Source organism: Pyrus communis, chromosome 6 (genome assembly GCF_041283825.1).
Source record: "Pyrus communis isolate YQ-2024b chromosome 6, ASM4128382v1, whole genome shotgun sequence".
Taxonomy (NCBI): domain Eukaryota; kingdom Viridiplantae; phylum Streptophyta; class Magnoliopsida; order Rosales; family Rosaceae; genus Pyrus; species Pyrus communis.
This window is the reverse complement of record NC_142570.1, coordinates 8,962,725-8,983,699: the sequence shown is the minus strand read 5'-3', so window position 1 is coordinate 8,983,699 and position 20,975 is coordinate 8,962,725. Positions and strand designations below refer to the sequence as shown.

Here is a 20,975-nt window from a genome sequence, read left to right as displayed (position 1 = left end):
TTTGGAGCCCATTTATTTGTTTGTTTTCATGATAATTATTATTTCTTTTTAATAAAAAAGTAACGGCACAGAACCGCCCCGTTAGCTGAAGCAAACGAGGCCATACCTTCTGCGAGTGGTTTTTATTTTTTATTTTTTATTTTTTTGTTGTAAAATGTTAAGGGTGAATTAAAAAAAAAAAAAAAACTCCATTTTTAAGGCATATTTTTAGGCATATTCGCTGGAACTCGATATCAATCTTACTTTGTATCTTAAAACTCAAAAGTCATCATTTTGCTTTCTGAAATTCGATTTTGATCTCACTTTGCCCTCTAAAACTTAAAAGTCGCCACTTTGCATCCTAAAACTCGCTTTTGGTCTCATTTTACTCCTTAAAACTCAAAAGTTGTTACTTTTCTCCCTAAAACTCAATTTTGATCCCACTTTGCCCTTGAAACTAAAAAATCATCACTTTGTTCCCTGAAACCCGATTTCAGTCCCACTTTGGCCATTAAAACTTAAAAGTCGTTACTTTACTTTCTGAAACTCAATATTTACTCCACTTTTACTTGTTTCTAAGTATTCTGTTTAATAATGTGGCATAATTAGAGCGAACTTATGGTTGGCGTGGTACAAGTATAAGCTAACATATCTAATAACATTGTATAACATTCATCCCTTCTCCCTCCATCTCTAGCCACCTTATCATTAGTTTCATTGACTTTGTCATTTCTTAGTTCTTATGTTCTTAATGGAGATGGCTAGTGAAGAGAAAAGATTATTATTTTTGCTCCTTTGTACTATTTTCTAATTTCAAGGGAAATTGACATATTACTAATTTTAAATTTTAAATTGACATATTACTTATTCAAAAAAATTGAAACAAGCTAATAAAGAGAATTTTGAGTTTTAATGAGTAAAGTGGCGAGTTTTGAATTTCAGGTATCAAAATCGAGTTCCAAGGAGTAAAACGACGACTCTTGAGTTTCAGGGAATAAAGTGTGATCAAAATCGAGTTCCAAAGAGAAAAGTGACAACTTTTGAGTTTCAAGGAGCAAAGTGAGATTGAAATCAAGTTTAGAGTTGCTAAAAATAAGCCTCTTTGAAATTGTGCATTAAAATTTTAAATGGTATCATTTATAGTTTTCTTTTTGCTTGTTCGTCGTCATTTGGGGTGTGTAAAAAACACTTTTATGTATAGTGAAACAATGATTAATTAATATTTTTGGTTGTCGTTTCGAAATATAAAATCATCAGTTTAAGAGACGTTAAAGTTCTATGATAACTATTTTCGATCCTGATAGTGTAATTGTCGCATTTCGGCCCAGGCCCCCATCATATTCCGGGCTCAACTTCACTGTAGCACGATATTGTCCGCTTTGGGCCCTAGCCACGCCCTCATGGTTTTGTTTCTGGGAACTCACGCGAGAACTTCCCAGTGGGTCACCCATCCTGGGATTGCTCCAAGCCAAACTCGCTTAACTTCAGAGTTTCGATAGAATCCAAAGCCAGTGAGCTCCCAAAAGGCATCGTGCTAGGTAGAGATGGGAATATACATACAAGGCTTACAAGTTCCACTCCCATAGACGATGTGGGATGTTACAGTAATTGTGACTTCCATGTCATCGTAAAAACGCGTTCGGTGATTGCCACATTTACAATTTAAAAATATCAACATATCAAATATCTTAAAAAATACATAAATTGATATAATTTTATAATATCAGAATGTAATGCAAAAAATTTAAATCTTATACTCTCATTTTAAAAATCAGCATAAACGTAAAGGGTGTAAATATAGTAAATATATGCTTCATGAAGCTCAACTTATTTGAAATTTTGAATATTCACACAATAATTAGTGGAAATGAAAGCAAATATTTCATAAAATTTAAAAAGAAAAAATCATTAAAAAAATGATATTGTAAAAGAATTGATTTTAGTTTCTTGATTTTTATTTTTGGTAAATAATCTGTAAACTAGAGACATGGAACTGCAAATATGGAAGCAGAAGAAGTTACGCATGAGAAACAAATTGACTGCTTTTCCTTTTTAATTTTTAGCACGTGTTTAAAACGTGGAGGACATATTTATCTTTTAATTATTTTTCCGTTAAAATGATTCTCTTAAGCTTTTAACAATAATTATTATTGTTGTTGTTGTAGATTCTCTTAAGTAGAAATATAAATTCATACATCTCAAGGCTAAAAGGAGAATTAGAATATGCTATTTTGATTTGGTTAGTAATTTTTTTTATGGTGCACGAGTTTCACATATCCGACACTTTGCCAAATCTAATAATACATAAATTAGCCAAATTGGTTTCATATTTTGATTTGATTTCTCATTAGTTTGATGTATGATGTTCTCTTGAATAATTGCACGACTCTTTAATTGAATCGAAGCATTATGTCATAAGTTTTTTTTTTTTTTTTTTTCAAACTTAAATTTGATGGTCTTGTATTATATGTGCATTAGAATTGTTAGTTCGTTTCCTTTCTTGTAATCATGCATATTTTTCTCGTGTTAATATAAAAGAAAACATAAGATTATATTTTTTTGGTTCGAAGATTCTCAAGCATCTTATAAAAAAATAACTTAACACATCTTAATGTTCTACAAAAGAAAATTATATTAAAAATATGAAAAATAAATAGGATGGCGGTAATACAAAATATTGATAGATGTTTCAAATTTGTGGTATAATTTTCTCATGTAAAGATTTTAGAATCATATGAAAAGAAATTTGAGAGGTAATATGACATTTATGAGTGACTGGTTTTGAAGGAATTATTTATGATCAAAAGCGCTTATTACACGGAAAAACTCATGATGAAAATCCAAAGCACTTGGAAAAAAGCTTGTTGAAATAACATTTGGCAAGTGTCAATTCAAAAACCGCTTTTATGACTTAAAAATGCTTTTAAATTTCTCTACGAAATATCGTTAGAACAGTTTTTAACCGTCAAAAAACGTGTTTAACTATTTCAAACTCCCACTAAAGAATTCGGATCCTCGCAGGATCCTCTTTTTGAGGATTTCAGGGATCCGTGAATCGTGTTTGTTTATCGTACATCGTGCTGTCATAAAATCATTTTAAATATTTTTATTTTAAATTAAACACAAACAGTACTTGACAAAAACTTATCGTATGATGTACGATAAACAAACACGATTCACAGATCCTCAAAATCCTCACCAAAAGGATTCTAAGAGGATCTTGTTGGCCCACTAAAATAGTAATTCAACAATATCGAGTTGATCATTTCAATCAAGTCACTTCCTAATTATAATGTGGTCACACTTTGCTTAAATCAATGAGGGAAAAACCTAACTCATACAGTTTGTCCTTATCAAAAACTGCAAAACCATTTCGGTTTGTGTTACTAGCCACTCAATACTACGATCTGATGATATTTTTTTCTTTATTTATAAGTGAGAACTTTTAAGTTCAAATCTAATAGATGGCGAATGCGATACCAAGTTAAGTTATCCCATTATGTGACGTCCGAATTCTCACTCCCCTTAACATAAAACTAGCATTTGCCCACGCACTTGGAGTGTATGAAAACATTTTTTTAGAGAAAATGAGGAAAGAGGAAGAGAGAGAGAGAGAGAGAGAGAGAGAGAGAGAGAGAACGTGAGGGGAGTGGGAGATTTTTGTTTTTGGTTTTTTTTTAAATATTGGAGGTTTTTTAACATCACCTATAGGTGAGGCTTCAATAAAAAACAGTAAAATTTGGACCTATGAAATTACATTATTACCCATCATTTTGTTTTTGTGTGATAGAAGATTAATTTGTCTTTTCACATTCTTTTGATTGACAAAGAGAATTTTATTAATTAGTAGATGTTGAAAATACCAGTGGGTTAATGAATGCCCACAGTGATATTGAAAACATTGGTAGATTTTTCAATACCCACATAGTAATGTGGACTTTGGAAATGAAGAAGATCGTATTTTTCAAAAGTTGTGTGATGGAGTTGCTCTATAAATAGAGCACTCCGTGTACTATCAAAATACAGATAAAACAATAAAGATCAATAATATTATCTATCCCTCCCTCTTTTATTGGTCATCCCCTTATGTTATAGTTACAGTGTGATATTTTACACCTGCTTCGTTCCTGTCATTAGTAAAGGTTATTTCTTTAACTTTTACATATTTATAACACGTTATCAACATGACTCTCTAAAATCTAACCATTTTCTCATTTCTCTTCGCCGAACGAAAGAGAAAAAAAAAAGTTTCCTCTAAGGATTTTACTGTTCATCTTCTTCCTCAGTCTCAACTGCTGGATATACCCTCGCAAAGAACTATTTGCATAATGCCTGCTTTTAGTTCTCAACCTAATTGTTACATATATCTTTGATTTCTTGTTTGGTGTAGATCTTGATTATTAACCCAGTGTTTATTTATGTTAATTTTACTGCAATCCAAGATGGTACAGTACAATCGCCCATCTTGAACTGCAAATTTAATCTTATTGCAATCCAAGATGGTGCGGTATCATTACCTATCTTGGATTGCAGATCTAATTTTACTGTAAATTTGTAGGTAGAGCTGTATAATCGCCCACCCTACCTTGCGTATTTAAATTTGCTTGCTGTTTAATTTCATTGCAATTTTAGGTGGTGCGGTATAATTGCCCACCCTGCTTTGCGTATTTAAATTTTCTTGTTACTTGAGTAGTGCAGAATAATCGCTTATCCTATGTTATGTTATTTCAATGAGAATGGTGTGGTACAATCGCCCTCCTCATTCATCTTGAAAATCTTGAGCCTGAAGTTTCGAGTGCTTATCATTTTGGTCTGAAAATCAAAATGAAAAATTTGTAAGAACTAGAAGTTCTAACACTATAGACCTCCAGAATACATGTTATTCCAAGTTCTTACACATCTCAGTTTTCTTTCTGAAAAGAAAATGGCAAACTTGGCAAAACTTGGTTTTGTTGCCCTGGACATTACTGGGAAGAACTACCTTACTTGGGTAATGGATACCAAGATCCATTTGGAAGCAGGGAATCTTGGAGAAACAATCAAGGATAGGAACAATGCATCCTCTCAAGATCGGACGAAGACCATGATCTTTATCCGTCGCCGCCTTGATGAAGGACTAAAAAGGGAGTACTTAATGGTTGCAGATCTGTTAGCACTCTGAAAGGCATTGGAAAACAGATGCAATCACCAAAAACGGTGATTCTTCCAAGAGCTCGTTATGAGTGGACTCACCTAAGGATTTAGGATTTCAAGTCAGTGGCTGAGTACAATTCTACGATGCTCACAATTAGCTCCCGGATGAAACTCTGTGGGGAAACCATCATTGAGCAATCAAAGACAAGTTCTACCAAGGGCAGGATTTGAAAGAGAAGATTCACTGCCATTGACATGGTTCCTTTAGAAGCTAAAGTTGAATGATCGAAGTCTCATTCAAGATGCTCGAAAAGACTTTAAGCACCTTTCATGCCTCAAACGTGCTCCTGCAGTAGCAGTATAGAGAGTGAGGTTTCACTGAATACAACTAGCTGATATCTGTGCTCCTGGTAGCTGAACAAAACAATGAGCTCCTGATGAAAAATCATCAGTCCCGACCTATTAAATCTGCACCATTCACAGAAGTGAATGATGCTTCACTCGAAGTGAACGCCACATCTTTTGGTGACAATAATCATAAACGAAGACGTGGCCACAGGCGAGGACAGTGGAACGGGAAAGGCAATAATCATGGTGTCCAGTTTCACAACTACGTTCCAAGGCATAATTCAGGCCCGAGCTTTAAAAATGTGAATCACCACAAAAGCAAAGTTCATATGAACAATGCTCCCAGAAATTTTGAAGGAGCCTGCCATAGGTATGATGGCAATGGGCACTGGGCACGGACTTGTCGTACCCCAAAACATGTGATGAATCTATATCAAGCCTCCATCAAGGAAAAGGGTGTCGAGACCAATTTTCTTGACCAGGCTAAACCAATGGATATACCTGATCCAGTGTGTGACTTACCAAGGCAGTTAAGCACAACCCACCTAAATGTCTCAAATTTTATTGTGGAAATGGGGAATGAAGTATATCGGTCTGACTAAATCGTTTATGTTTGATGTACTGACCTTGTAGTTCAAAATTAGCATTTCAAATTCAATAAAAGTGGTGTTTAAGTTTCCTGTTATAACTTGTTTTTAGCTGTGATTCCCTTACTCAGAGAGCATGGATAAAAACTATGGTCATTCTCAAAACATGAGAAATTACGGAGATATTTGTCTAGCAGACTGCGCAACCACGTATACAATACTTCGAGATTGAAAGTATTTCTCAAGATTGATGCTTACAAAAGTAAGGGTAACAACAATATCAGACCCTTCAGAAGGCTCAGGGAAAGCCCAGATTATGTTACCAAATTGAACAATATTGTCCATACAAAATGCGTTGTACGCTACTAGATCTATTCGAAATTTGTTGAGTTTTAAAGACATACGTTTAAATGGATACCATATTGAAACGAAAAGTGCAAAAAATATGGAGTATCTATGCATTACCTCCAATGATACCCAGAAGCGTATATTGGAGAAGTTGCATGGTTTGACGAGTAGATTGTATTATACATACATAAAGACAGTTGAATCACATATTGTCATGAACCATAAGTTCATTGATTCAAAAGTTTACATGTTTTGGCATGACCGTCTGGGTCACCCAGGATCTACCATGATGCGTATAATCATTACCAACTATAATGGACATCCATTATTGAGTAGACACATTGCTATCTTAAATAATAACCCTTGCAAGGTTTGTTCTCAAATGAAGTTGGTAATTAGACCATCACAACTAAAGGTTGATGCTGAATTCCTGTCATTTCTGCAAAGAATTCAAAGGGATATTTGTGGTCTTATTCAACCATCATGTGGACCATTTCGATATTTTATGGTTTTGGTTGATGCATCTACCCATGGTCACATATTTGTCTCTTGTCTACTCGGAATGTAGCTTTTGCGAGACTTCTTGCTCAGATAATTAAGTTGCGAGCACGGTTCCTAGATTACCCCATTAAGTCAATCCGACTTGATAACACTGGTGAATTTACGTCTCAAACCTTTGATGATTACTGCATGACATTGGGCATTGATCTTGAACACCCTGTTCCTCACGTCCATACTCAAAATGGTTTAGTAGAAGCATTAATCAAACGGCTTCAGTTAATAGCCCACACTCTACTCATGAAAACAAAATTGCCAATATCTGCATAGGGACATGCCATCTTACATGCTGCATCATTGGTTCGATTAAAACCTATAGCCAACCACCAATACTCGTCAGTACAACTCGTGTTTGGTCATCAGTCAAACATTTCACATTTACGAGTTTTTGGTTGTGTTGTTTACGTACCTATTGCACCACCACCACCGCCGGCTGGAAATTTATGTGGGTTTTGATTCACCATCTATCATTAGATATTTGGAACCCTTGACAGGTGATATGTTTACAACTCGTTTCGTTAGGGGGGAAAAAAGACCGTTCCAGAAGAATGGCAAGAGCTGACATGGGTTGTTCTCATCTTATCTCATTTTGATCCTCGAAGCATTCAATGTGAAAATGAAGTAAAAATGATCGTTCATCTTCAAAGTATTACCAAGCAAATGCTAGATGCATTTAATGATGCTATGATAGTGACAAAATCACATATACCAGCTGCAAATGCACCTGCAAGAATTGATGTCCTTATTGGACAAAATAAAGTGGCAGCGAATGATTCATTTGGTGCAAGACTGAAGCGTGATAAATCTCTAGGTTCAAAAGATTCAACCCCTTGAAAGAGAAAGACGAGAGAACAACTGAATCCAAATGAAATCATTCAAGAAGGCAAAATGAATGACAAATCCACAATTCATGATTTTGTACTGTCAAAAAAAAAAATGTCCTTGATGAGACATATGTACCCGAAGACACAAAGGTACATTAAAACAAAGAAATCTCTATAAATTATGCTTGTACTAATGAATTGTGGGATCAAAATGAAATAATCATCGATAACACGTTCACATTCGCAATAGACAATGAAATCATAATAAGTGATGATCTTGAGCCCAGCTCTGTTGATGAATGCAAACAGAGACAAGATTGGCCTAAGTGGAAAGATGCAATCTAGACATAATTAAATTCCTTGGAAAGGCGAAATGTTTTTGGACTAGTAGTCCAAACCCTGCCTGGTGTAAACTCCGTGGGTTACAAATGGGTATTCATAAGAAAACGTAATGAGAATTAGATACTAACATATATATATATATATATATATATATATAAGTCCCAGAAGGACTTAAGTTGCCTGAAACAACTAACAAACCACGAGATATGCTCTTAATCAAATTAAGACGATCATTGTATGGGCTGAAACAATATGGACGAATGTGGTATAATCGTCTCAATGAGTATTTGATCAAAGAAGGGTATATCAACAATGTCATTTGCCATTGTGTGTTCATTAAGAAATCAAACTCTGGATTTGCTATAGTGACAGTATATGTCGATGATATGAACCTAGTTGGAACCCCTGAAGAGCTCAATAAAATTGCTGAATATCTGAAAAACGAATTTGAAATGAAAAACCTTGGAAAAACAAAATTTTGTCTCAGCTTACAGATCGAGCATTGTGCTAGTGGAATTTTGGTCCACTAATAAGCTTACATTGAAAAAATCATGAAATTATTTGGCATGGATAAGGCTTATCCACTAAGCACGCCAATGGTTGTTCGTTCTTTGGATGTTAAGAAAGATCCATTCCGTCCAAAAAGAGATGATGAACTGGTCCTTGGTCCAGAAGTTCCATATTTGAGTGCAATAGGTGCTTTACTGTGTTTAGCACAATGTACTAGACCAAATATAGCATTTTCAGTCAACTTGTTAGCAATGTATAGTTCTGCTCCAACAATTCGTCATTGAAAGGGAGTCAAAGATGTATTGCAATACCTTCGTGGGACAACAGACATGTGTCTCTTTTACTCAGAGAAATCCACAAATGACCAGGTCATTGTTGAATATGCAGATGCTGGTTTTCTCTCTGATCTGTATAAAGCCCGCTCACAAACTGGATATGTGATCAAGAATGGAGATACATCAATCTCATGGTGCTCAACAAAGCAAACATTAGTTGCTACATCTTCAAATCATTCAGAAATACTTGCTTTACATGAAGCAAGTCGTGAATGTTCTTGGTTAAGATCAATGATCCATATATTCGGAAGTCATATGGTCTACCTTCAAAGACAAACATTCCAACTGTCATCCATAAAGACAATGCAGTCTGTGTTACCCAAATGAAAGAAGGATTTATCAAGGGCGATAAAACTAAACACATATCTCCAAAGTTTTTCAGTGCATATGAGATTCAGAAAGCTAAAGTTATTGAAGTCAGACAAATCCAATCCAATAAAAATCTAGCAAACTTGTTCACCAAATCTCTACCAAAGTGCACATTTTAGAAGTTAGTGCAAAGTATCGGATTACGTCGACTTACCAATCAGATAAATTTGAAAAATACGGAATCAAAAGTAGATACATATCAGGGGGAGCATCCATGATACATGCATGTTGTACTCTTTTTCCTTCGATTAGAATTTTTCCCACTGGGTTTTTCCTATCAAGGTTTTAACGAGGCAACATAAGCATACTAAACACTATATCAACAATCCAGATAAAGTTGTACTATTTTTCTTTCGCTATGGTTTTTTCCCACTGGGTTTTTCCGAGTAAGGTTTTAATGAGTTAACTGATGTTGATATGTGAGCATCCAAGGAGGAGTGTTGAAAATACCGGTGGGTTAATGAATGCCCACAGTGATATTGAAAACATTGGTAGATTTTTCAATACCCACATAATAATGTGGACTTTGAAAATGAAGGAGATCGTATTTTTCAAAAGTTGTGTGCTGGAGTTACTCTATAAATATAGCGCTTCGTGTATTATCAAAATACAGATAGAGCAAGAAAGATCAATAACATTATCTATCCCTCCCTTTTCTATTGGTCATCTCCTTGTATTATAATTACAGTGTGATATTTTACACCTGCTTCGCTTCTGTCACTGGTAAAAATTATCTCTCTAACTTTTACCTATTTATAACAGTAAAGATATATTGTTGTACTAAAAAAACTGTATTTCGAAGGAGCCAGTTTCAAGATAAAATTCAAACCGAGAATAAGTGGCCCCCCAAGGCGCACGTTGGTCCAAGGGCCAGCATATGGGCTGCTGCACGTGCCACCCAACAGGTTATCATGGTCAAATCACGCGGCCCATCACGTGTACAAGACCGCTAGTGAGAGCTCAACCATTCGGTTCTTTCATGCCATGTCATCAACCATTGCTGGGCCCATGTGCTGGAGCTGCAAGCACAAACTTTTGGGCTTGAAACGCCCTAATACCCAATACTTAGCTAAGAAGCAATCCCTTGGTGCTACCAGCTGTCCTCGGTCCCACATTCTGTCGTATTAGGTATCGCTAGAGTACGAGAGATTTGTAGCTAAAATGATTAAAAACATTACTCCATATTGAGAGAAACCGAGGCAGCTCTCCCATCAACCGAGACCAAATGTGAAGAGTCTCGAGCTTTTATGAGAGTTATGCTGTATATAACGTGTTTAAGCAACCTTACTCAAGTTTTCTTGACGGTTGGTTTCCTCTTTCCAAAATATCTCCGGTGTCAAATACGAACAAAAAAGAAACAAAAAAAAAATGGTGCAAGAGATTGAAATAGTAACCTGCAAATATAACCTGATAACTATTTTTTTGGTAAACCATAACCTGATAACTTTACACTTGCAATAAAAAAACGAAATGCATACTGGTCTTAAAATTTCAACCCTAAAGAAGTAAGAACACTTCGAAACTAAGAAGAGCAAAGGTTTCAGATCCCAACGTAAAAGGATAGTTGAGAGGAATCATGTGCTGTTTCTTCAGTCCTATTCGCAATCTGTCTATCGATCTGTCTATTTGACAACTATGTCAAGAACATCTAAACAAACCGATCAAAATGCGACCACTGATATTCGCTTGCAGTCAGAAATACGTCCATCATGCATCTGCAGCTCCATCATGGTTCCTATTAATCACCCTTGTGGATAATCAGTCGTAGCGGCGTTCCTGAAGCCAATGTGTGAAACACAATTACAGTAAAAACAGTATAAACAAGTATAATTGGCTGATCAAGGAATAACGGGCTATGATCAACACGAAGAGAACAGGAGAAACTTCGAAATAGCAGTTCATCTGTCAAAATAAAGATATACACCACACACATTATCAATTTTCTTGTTGGTAACAATAAGCTTGAAGCTCATTGATGAAGAATTTTATGAGATTTTGGAAAACCTTACAAAGTAAGGCAACATGTTCCGAGCCTCTTCCCCCGACCCCCTAGTTCCTCTTTCCGAAAAAGTAAAAAAAAAAAACCCTGTTTTTTGCTGCATAGCTCAATGCTTTTGTGTTTTGCTGCGCTTTTTTTCTTCAAACAAGAATTATAAATTAAGGTTTATGGATCTGGACAAATGGAATAAAGTTACATATACACAAGAACAAAAAAGCAGAAATCACAACAAATGACCAAAACATTCAGAAGAATACTTTTTTTTCTAATCTAATTCAATACTAAGACAAAAATTGACAGAATCAATCACACTAGTGTAGAAAGAACACAACAAGTCGCTACTAGCCAAGAGAAGAAACACCATTCATACCACTACCAGATATTTCTCAAAAGCAACAAGTAGCTACAAGGGTCATCTTTTTTATTACCTGGGTTGCTTTGACCTTTTGAATTGCAGCATAGAAAGACCGACCTCCATTGCCATTCTCAGAGTCAGAAGAACTGGAACTGGAAGTAGAACTAGAACCGTCATCACTATTGCAATCATCACCCACCTGCACAGGAGACCTTAAAAATTGTGACTGCTCTTCTGCCCCCTTTTTTTCTTCTTGTCTTAAGGGCATTGCATCACTATCATCGGTATCACCAGGACTTAAAGATGAAGTTCGCTTTCTTTTGAGCACCTTTGGATTCTGTTCTGCACTTGGCAAAGCTGAATGGTCATTGGCTTCGGGGTTTCCATTATTGTCATCATCACTATCAATAACCAAAATAAGGGATTTCTGAGCACCTGGCATGTATGTAATACTTATGTTAGGGATCACAGAGGCATTGGCAACAAGGTTCTAGGAGAACTTTTGAAGACGACAAAAATAGTTCGTTGTATAATATCAAAGGCACCGAAAATATTCATATATAAGTTTTCATTGTTGACCTACATTTACAAAGTTCCTTTAAAGGGAATATCTTCAAAATTATTCTAAGGATAGCTTAGGTTGTAACATGTATAATCTCCTTAATACATATCAGTAGCCACACCGAATGCATTAATTGCACGTAAATCACAAATACCTAATGCATGTCCAAATTTTATTCTCCGGATAGACTACGCGAAAACAGGAAGTTCTCTTCCCCCAAACATCTGTCTTCAAATTTACAGGGCGAGAGGAGAAGGCATATGAATGCATATATCATATGACCAAGCATAATAAACAGAAACATCGTCACATACATCCACAAATTTGTTCATAATTATTTCAACAATTATACTCTCTTTTTTCGCTACCTATTCAGTTACTCTTTCTAACTATGCAACATGTGAGGAGTACGCTGGAAGAAGTAAATGAAACACAATCTGCGCTCCTCTTTCGCACGTAAAATACTTAATTGGTAATCAGCCGACTAGCAATCAACGAAGGTTCTTAACACATTCACACACATTGATGCATAATTCATAAAGCTTTGGCAAAACACAAGCAGTAAACTCAATTAGCCAACGGCAAGCAACTAGAATAGAGTGGAAGCATGCAAACATCGTAAAGTTCTCCGATACCTGAAGTTTGCCGATCTCCATTTCCTTTAGAATGCGAAGGATCGCTTGGAGAAGGGTCTTGTGCACTCGCTGCCCCGCTTCCATTTCCATTAAACTTAGACACATTCTCCAAATTTATCACAGGGGGGAGAGATGTTGCACTATGATTCCCATTCCACAATTTCTCTGCTTTCTCCTCTATCCTCGAAAGTCTTCTCTCTGTTTCCGAATATTCCCGTTCAAGCAGAACCTCAAGCTTCTTTTTCTCAACCTCCAACTCACTGCACTTCCTCATCAGCCCTATAACCGCATCGTTATCATCTCCTCCAACTCCCCTCTTCATCTCCTGCAACAGCTTTTGGTATCTCTCGTTCGCAACATTTCGCTCATCCGCAACTTTGAGCATGTCCAGCTGATCAAACTGGTGCTGTTCTTCCAGCTTAACATTCTTGTTCTTCAGGTCTTTAATCTCCCTCTTCAGCTTAACCTCACGGGCTACTAAATTCTCTTCAGCTCGGTCGAAATCCCGAGACAAAAACGTCGCCCGCAGATTCGAAATCATGTGGGAAATGCTTGGAATTTCATTTTCGCTGCTAAATTCCCCCATTTTCAAGCACTCTGATACAGAACAAGAACCAAGTTAAGTCCCCAAAACAATGCAAAACACACAGAAAACCCCTAAACACACCCACCAACAAATCCCAATTTTTTGGCCGATTCAACCACCCAAACAAGCCAGAAACATGAAGAACAAAAAAAAGAAAAAACCCCAACACCCATAACCTGAAAAAGGAAAAGTTCAAAACTTTGTGAGAAACATACCTAAAATAGTAAAATGGGCGACCCAATGTGAAAAAATGAGGAATCCTTGTCGCCAAGAGGGACTAAAACGGTAAAACGGGCGACCCAAAAGTGTGAAACGAGGAATGTTGGAGACCAGAGAGGGATGGGAGGTGATGAGAAGTGTGAGAGGTTTTGGGTTTTGGGAGGAAGTTTTGAAGCAGGAGAAAAAAGTGCGGGATTTTTGCTGGTGAGGGGGAACCAGGGAAGTCAGAGGGTCAAAGAATTTGAAGAATCAACTGAAGAGATGACGATGCTGATGCAAGGAAAACGAAGGTGACAGGGTGTTGGGCAGTTGGCGTGTTGTAGTAGTGTTGGCGTGTTTTAGTAGTGTTTGTAGTTATTTATCCAAAGAGAGAAACACCTAAGAGCTAATTACAGATTTAGACCGTGAACTTTGGTGGAATCTTCAGTTTGGTCTTCAAACCTTTTTTCTTAATCCCAAATCGGCTCTTAAGCTTTTAAAATGTGTCAAATGAGGATAAAAGTAACGTTAATTTCAAAATTTGACAAGTTTAAAGATGGACACAGTTTATATTTACATATTATTTAATCAAGTTTGTAGGTAAAATTTAATTTTTCCATTTCAAACGATTTTAGTACCAGCTTCGGACTAGATCAACCAATCTTTTCTTAATATTTTGGCATAAATATTTACTCTGGACATAACTGTTCACATGTTATCGGACCGATATTTTGATGAAAGTGAATGAGTTGTCGAAATGCTCTTTAAAAAGTAGTCACGTGTTAATCTATCAACTTTTTGTAACAAATATCACATTGTAAAGAAAAAGACACGTGTAAAGAAATAATTTGGGGCAAAAAACGCTGAAGGACTAAAGTTAAAATATTAAAAATTTAAGGGGCAAATTGTAAATTAACCCATGAACTAAAAAGACTGTTACATCGCATTGTTTGATGACACAAAAACCACACATGGAATAAATGAGGAAATAAACGACACCAAATAAAATCCAACACCCATCACTTGAAGGTGAAATGACAAGCTTAACCATTTATTCGCGTATAAATTTCAATTTAGAAAATTTACAACCAGTTTTGCGCTTATGAGAGAAACTTACATGTCTATTTTTCGTGTCATGTCAAGAGAAGGAAGGGCGTGAATACATTAAGAGTGGTTTAGGAGTAGTTTTGTGCTTACTAACATTAAACGGACTAACCATGGCAGAATGTTGTAACACGGTTATTATCATCTTGGGTTCGAATTCGTAAACTTTATTAGAGAAACTTACATGTTACGAGTTCATGCCCCTTCGCTGTTCTTTAAACTTGCTAATTATACATCAGAGAGAGATAAGAAATGTAATTTTCCATTTCCTTACTTCCTCACCGACACTAATACTTCTTCATCCAAGAATACCTAAAACACCAACCCTTCTTTCATTCTGTTCTTCTCCCTTCGTTTTCTTCTTTCCGCCTTGATCGTCCTCGAACTCTGGTTCTAACGCCCTCTTTACGGTGCTTGTCACAATTTGTACGTCTTCTCTCAATTGCATTGCGGTGCACGGACTCCCTTGATGTAGCTGATCTTTGAGTTCCTGATTTTCCTTGATCAGCTCCGTTTTTTCTTTCTTTAGGTTTTTCACCTCTTCCCTTTCGGCTTCAAGAGTTCCTTCCAGCTTTTTCACCAAACCTTTCAGAGAACCGAACAATGATTTCTGCTCGGCAATTACGAACTCGTAGTCCTCTTTCAGCTTTCTCTTTTCCTCCTTTTCTTCTTCTAGTTTTCTCCTCAGTTTTATAGTTTTTTCCTTCTTACTCTCCAACCTTCCACTTAGCCTGTCCACTTTTCTTTGAGCTCTTGAAACTTCAGCATTTGCTTTTTGAACCATTTTCCGAAAATCTTCCGATCTTTTTTCCAACTCCTCGTTGTCGCCGTTCAACCTTTTCGAAATAGTGGGAGCAGGGATTAATTGTGATTGTGTCTTTTGAACTCGCAGTTCGTCTTCCGATGAGCCCACTGTATCATCAAACACATCTTCCCCTTCTTCTCCATCTTCTTGTCCATCAATTTCAGCTTCCTCGTGTGTTTTCCCATTATATTTTCTTTTCTTCTTCTTCTCCTTGTCCTTAAAGCTCAGCTGCACATTCGAATTACCGAAACAAATAGGATATCAGCATCCACAACCAAATTCCTACCAATAGTGCGTATATAACGTATATGTAACTTCATACCTATTACAACTGCACCGTATTGCATAACAGTTATTATGTAAGTGCTGAATGTTGCAACTATAAACTCACCCCAATGTCAGCGACGTCTATTTGTTCCAGTTTCGAGTGCAGTTCCTGCAAGTTCCATTTTACGAGAGCTGGTCTTTGTCCCTCCCTTCCTTCGATTGGTCGTATGAGGTTAGTTCTCTCACACAACCAAAGCTATTACAATGAAAATAAAACAAAACTGCAATCATATATGACGGTACTCTTACATTAGGAAAGTGTTATAAACTAGAGTTGGTCAATTACCATTATGACAACTACACATCCAGGAAGAGAATATCCATCCGACATCTTGGTCCGTTTTCCCAACGACTCGTGCAGAAGGTCAGCCACCGCTTTTGCCCATGAATATCTTGAAATATTTTCTAAATCTTCACAATACTTTACTATACACCATGAATTTAACCCACCTGAGTCACAAAACAAGAAGGTACCACATAGTTCTAGTAGAATCAGGCGTACAACATCCTCTACATGTTTTTCTCTCTTCCCTTTTATTGCTTCTTCCAAAGCATCATGCACCATTTTTCTTGACACTTGTTTCTCCTCGAAATATTTTTTGGTAAAATCTGATTCGTATTTCTTTGATCCTTGTAATTGTACTTCATTACCTTCTTGTGGGAGTCCCAGAATTTCGGCAATGTCTTCCGTTGTCAACAATGCTGATGTGCTACCAAACTCAAAACTCATTGTTATTGAGTTGTAGCACCTGATGATTTTAAGGACATCACTGTCTGATTTCCTGCATTGATCTTCAGAAATCACACCGTAGTAAAATGCAGATATTAATGGCCAAAATGGAGTTTGCCGAAGTAACTCCAAGTGCCCTTCAGTTAAGTGTTTCTTAACTCGCTGCATTGTATTAAAAAATGACTTCATATTACAGCGGTACTGCACATGTTTTTCCCCTTTTGCACTTGTCCACGTTCTCATCTTCCTTTTTCGTGTTTTCTTATCTTCCATCTGCTTCTTTGTAACCCCTATACAACCTTCATATATATAAGTTAACAACATACTTCTACGCTTATACAGAAATCAGACCAGAAAAGCACAAATGCACAATCGTCAAAGATAAATCAACACTCAAAAACATTACCCCCTGACTACCAACTAACTAACAAAACTCAAAATTAGCATGAATTAAATTGCAAATATCATATAAACTCCTTAATCCAATACCTGAAATTCCGAGATCTTTATTTCCTTTAACACGAAGAGAGCTTACACTGCTACTATTGTTTGCAGCACTATGGTTTGCAGTCAGACGCTCACTTCTTCTTCTTTGCAAGTTATTACCCTCCCTCAATTTCTTACTACGCTGCTCAAACTGCGAAATGCAGGTCTCCAATTCAAACACATCTTCCCCTTGTTCTCGATCTTCTCGTCCATTAGTTTTAGCTTCTTCACCTGTTGTTTCGTTTTCTCCTCTTTTCTTCTTCTTCCCCTTGTCCTTCTTAAAGCCCAGCTGCACAGTTGAATTATCCAAACAAATACGATAACAGTTGTATGTAACTTCATACCAATTACAACTACACTGTGTTGTATAACAGTTGTTATGCAAGTACTCATATTATTAGTACAAAACTTACCCCAACGTCAGCAATGTCTATTTCTTGCAGTTTCATGTGCAGTTCTTGCGTGTTCCACTTTGCAAGAGCTGGTTTCTGTCCCTCCCTTCCACTGATTGGTTGTATGAGGTTAGTTTTCTCACACAACCAAATCTGTTAGGATTAAAACAAAAAATTAATTCATACATGAAAGCACTCTTGCATTAACACGATACTATATGTAAGAGTACGTTAATTACCATTATGGCAACCACACATCCATGAACTGTACATCCATCGAACCTCCTGGTCGATGCTTGCAATGATTTGTGTAAAAGGTCAGCCACTGCTTTTGCCCACGAATATCTTGAAATATTCTCTATATCTTCACAATACTTGACTATATTCCATGAAGTGAAGTGGGTTGTGCCACTAAATAAGAAGGAAACGCATAGTTCTAGTACAATCAGGCGTACAACATCGATTTCTCTCTTCCCTTTTATCGCTTCTTCTAAAGCATCATCCACCATCTTTTTGGACACTTCTTTTACATCGAAATATCTGTTGGTAAAATCTGATCTGTATCTTGTTGATCCTTTCAATTTTACTTCTTCACCTTCCAGAGGAAGTCCCAAAATTTCAGCGATATCTTCGGTTGTCATCCGTGCAGATGTGCTACCAAACTCAAAACTCATTGTTGTGGAGTTGTAGCACCTGATGATGTTGCGGATACCAGACACTGGTTTCCTGCATTGATCTTCGGAAATCACACCATTGTAAAATGGCGATATTAATGGCCAAAATGGAGTTTGTTGAAGCAACTTCAAGTGCCCTTCGGTCAAGTGTTTCTTAACTCGCTTCATCGTATTAAAAAATGACATCATAGTACAACGATATTGTATATATTTTCCTCCACTTCCCGTCTTCCGCTTTTCCATCAATTTTCCCATGTTCTTCCACTTCTTCGGCTTCCTTTCGTCCCCTCTATAACCTATACATACAAATATATATATATATATATATATATATATATATATGCACACATTAAAACTAACAGAATTATACCAAAACCAGTTCAGAATAGCACAAAGGTACAATCATCAAATGTATGCCGATACCAATTAACCAATTAACAAACAAAACCCAAGCACTAAACTCAAAATTACCACAAATAAAATTGCAAATTTATATACTTAATTTTTGATTCAATACCAAATGCTACATTTTGTTTTCCATTTTATATTGCTACCATTTTGATGGCGTCTTAAAAAAACACTTATGTTCATCAGCGCGTAGATTAAAAGTACTTTTATTATAGACGTTAAAATTTTTATTAAAAATTCAAGTGCTTCCTCAAAAATTACTTCAGTGCTTTTCGACGAAACATTTGGCAGGTGCTTTAGGTTGTTAAAAAGCACACACGCAATCCCAAACTGGTTAGTAAAAAAAGTTGACAAAATTAGTACCTAATCCAAAAATTTTAATTTCGGAAATTCATTAATCCAAATTACCTGAAATTGTAAGGCCTCCATTTTCTTCATCAGAAGCAGAGTTGTCTGCAGCACTATCAGTAGCGATTGCAGCCAAACGCTCGCTTCTTCTTCTCTGCATGCCGTCATTCAAACCCTTCCTCCTCCTCCTCCTCCTCAATTTTCCCCCCGGAGGCTCCGAAACTACCTCATTGTCCTCGTCATTCTCCGGCAGCTCCTCTCCGCTCACCGGCTCTTCCTTAACCGCAGAAAGCTTGAGCCTGAGCTCGTCCTCTGCTTTGAGCTTCTCGAGCCGCTCGAACTCGTGGTTTTCCTCCATCAATGCCTTCTCGTGCCTCTGCCGCTCAATTTCTCGCTTCAGCTTCGCTTCTCTCGCTGCTAATGCCTCTTCGATACGGGCGAATTCATCGGCCTGAGATGCCCTTCTCAGCGCCGAAAACAACTCCGGGACGCTCAAATTCTCAGCCTCGGCTTCGGCTTCGGTTTGCTGGCCGTTTGAAGGAGGAGTTAGTGGTGTCGCGGTCACCATTTGCGGTGACGGAAATACGAAACGGAACCGAGATGATGCCCCGAAACTTTATCAGTCAGCTTCGGAAGGAAGTTGAGAAAGACCAAGACTCAAGTCCGGAGCTGAAGTCTTGAAAAAGATGGAACGAAGGAAGTGACACCATTGCTGAGTGTGAAAGTGGACGTACGAGTGAACAAGATCGCACCACGTGTTGTTAGCATGCATGATCGTACGGTTGTCCCATAATTGAAACGCATTAAGAAACGTCCTGTACGAGTCTTTATATGTATTATCAAAAGTAGTGACATCCACATGATTCTTTTTATTTTTTTACATACTTTAAATTTCAATAGGCAAATCAAATAGCTGTATTACGATATAGTAGTAGTTTTCTTCACTTGTAAGTGAAAGCTCGTAAGTTTAATTTTTGATAAAGGAGAATTTAAACCATATTATTGCTAGCCAATTGTGAGACTAAACTCATCCCCTCTCCCTTAGTACACATAATATTGATTGTTCAAAAAAAAACAAAAAAAAACCGAATCGAATAAATTAATAGGAGTTTATAAAAGGTAAAAAGAAGTGTGTGAATAGTACTACCCATTGTAATGGACAATACTAGAATCCACCATAAAAAGAGCTGCATTTTCTCACCATCCTCAAGTGATGGTAGTGCTTACCCTTCTACTTGTTATTATTGAATGAGTTTAAAATTTGAAATTTATATCAATTCATTAAACAAATCTTGAAATTTAAACTCATTCAACGAGGATAATAAAATAGTAAGCATCACCATCATGTGAGGGTGATAAACGAACATATTCCCATAGAAAGGTAGATTTCTATATTTTTACAATTCAAAATAGTTTGAGTTTACTACAATTTAGTAATATTCTTTTTGTAGAAAATTCTATTTCAATCCTTAATAAATACTTTCATAATAAAATTATGTATAAGATTAAAACTAAATCTACTCCTTAGACATTTAATTGTAGTTTTTTTAATATTAATTAGGTTGTAATAATTATTGACTTTTTTGTGCGTAGGTTATATATTGCTTCCCATAATCAATAAAAATGTAACTTTATCGTTAATTATTGTTAAGTTTTCACAATAAGAAAAGTCATATATTATCATCTATTCTTCATTGTGCATGAATAATCATACTTATTAGATATTATAGTCTATATTTTTTGTCGATTATTAGATATTATAGTTAAGTATCGATATTATCGTACCAAAACTTACATATTTTCGTACCTATGAGTTTTTTAAATATAACTTTTCATTTTTGGGGATTTGATGTTGACTTTTTTTCTTCTAATTATAAGACTTTGAATATTGTAGAAATTTTTTCTATTAATTTGATTGGAGCACAAAAAAATACATTAATTATGTATGGATATCAAACTTCGGATGGTAAGTTTATAAATAATAAATGTGCTATAAATACTTAAATATGATAAGTTTTAATTGAATTAACTCT

General features: G+C 36.2%; 2 protein-coding genes across 3 annotated transcripts; both read right to left on the bottom strand.

The window, feature by feature from the left end:
- Positions 1–10,714: 10,714 nt before the first annotated feature.
- On the bottom strand, positions 10,715–14,102 carry LOC137711735 (uncharacterized). The gene is made up of 4 exons (XM_068450991.2): positions 13,686–14,102; positions 12,885–13,481; positions 11,761–12,122; positions 10,715–11,109 (listed from the first exon to the last, which is right to left on the bottom strand). The coding sequence occupies exons 2-4, from the start codon at positions 13,468–13,470 to the stop codon at positions 11,092–11,094; spliced, it is 966 nt and encodes a 321-aa protein (XP_068307092.2). The 5' UTR covers positions 13,471–13,481; positions 13,686–14,102; the 3' UTR covers positions 10,715–11,091.
- Positions 14,103–14,918: 816 nt separating this feature from the next.
- On the bottom strand, positions 14,919–19,676 carry LOC137710841 (uncharacterized). 2 transcript variants are annotated; one of them, XM_068449980.2, is made up of 7 exons: positions 19,003–19,676; positions 17,752–18,482; positions 17,534–17,665; positions 17,124–17,409; positions 16,191–16,933; positions 15,969–16,100; positions 14,919–15,805 (listed from the first exon to the last, which is right to left on the bottom strand). In XM_068449980.2, exons 1-7 carry the CDS (start codon positions 19,508–19,510, stop codon positions 15,071–15,073), a joined length of 3,267 nt encoding a protein of 1,088 aa, XP_068306081.2. In that variant the 5' UTR covers positions 19,511–19,676; the 3' UTR covers positions 14,919–15,070. The 2 variants fall into 2 exon arrangements, with proteins under 2 accessions (XP_068306081.2, XP_068306083.2); XM_068449982.2 differs by having other exon boundaries at positions 16,191–16,924.
- Between the last annotated feature and the right edge of the window lie 1,299 nt (positions 19,677–20,975).

Bases quoted from the DNA above. Each gene is read 5' to 3' on its own strand.
- LOC137711735 (XM_068450991.2), bottom strand. From the start codon at position 13,470: ATGGGGGAATTTAGCAGCGAAAATGAAATTCCAAGCATTTCCCACATG. The intron at 12,123-12,884 runs GTATCGGAGAAC...CATACATGCCAG, and splicing joins TGGAGATCGGCAAACTTCAG to GTGCTCAGAAATCCCTTATT.
- LOC137710841 (XM_068449980.2), bottom strand. From the start codon at position 19,510: ATGGTGACCGCGACACCACTAACTCCTCCTTCAAACGGCCAGCAAACC. The intron at 17,666-17,751 runs GTAATTAACGTA...TAATCCTAACAG, and splicing joins GATGTGTGGTTGCCATAATG to ATTTGGTTGTGTGAGAAAAC. The intron at 16,101-16,190 runs GTAATTGACCAA...TCATTGTAATAG, and splicing joins GATGTGTAGTTGTCATAATG to CTTTGGTTGTGTGAGAGAAC.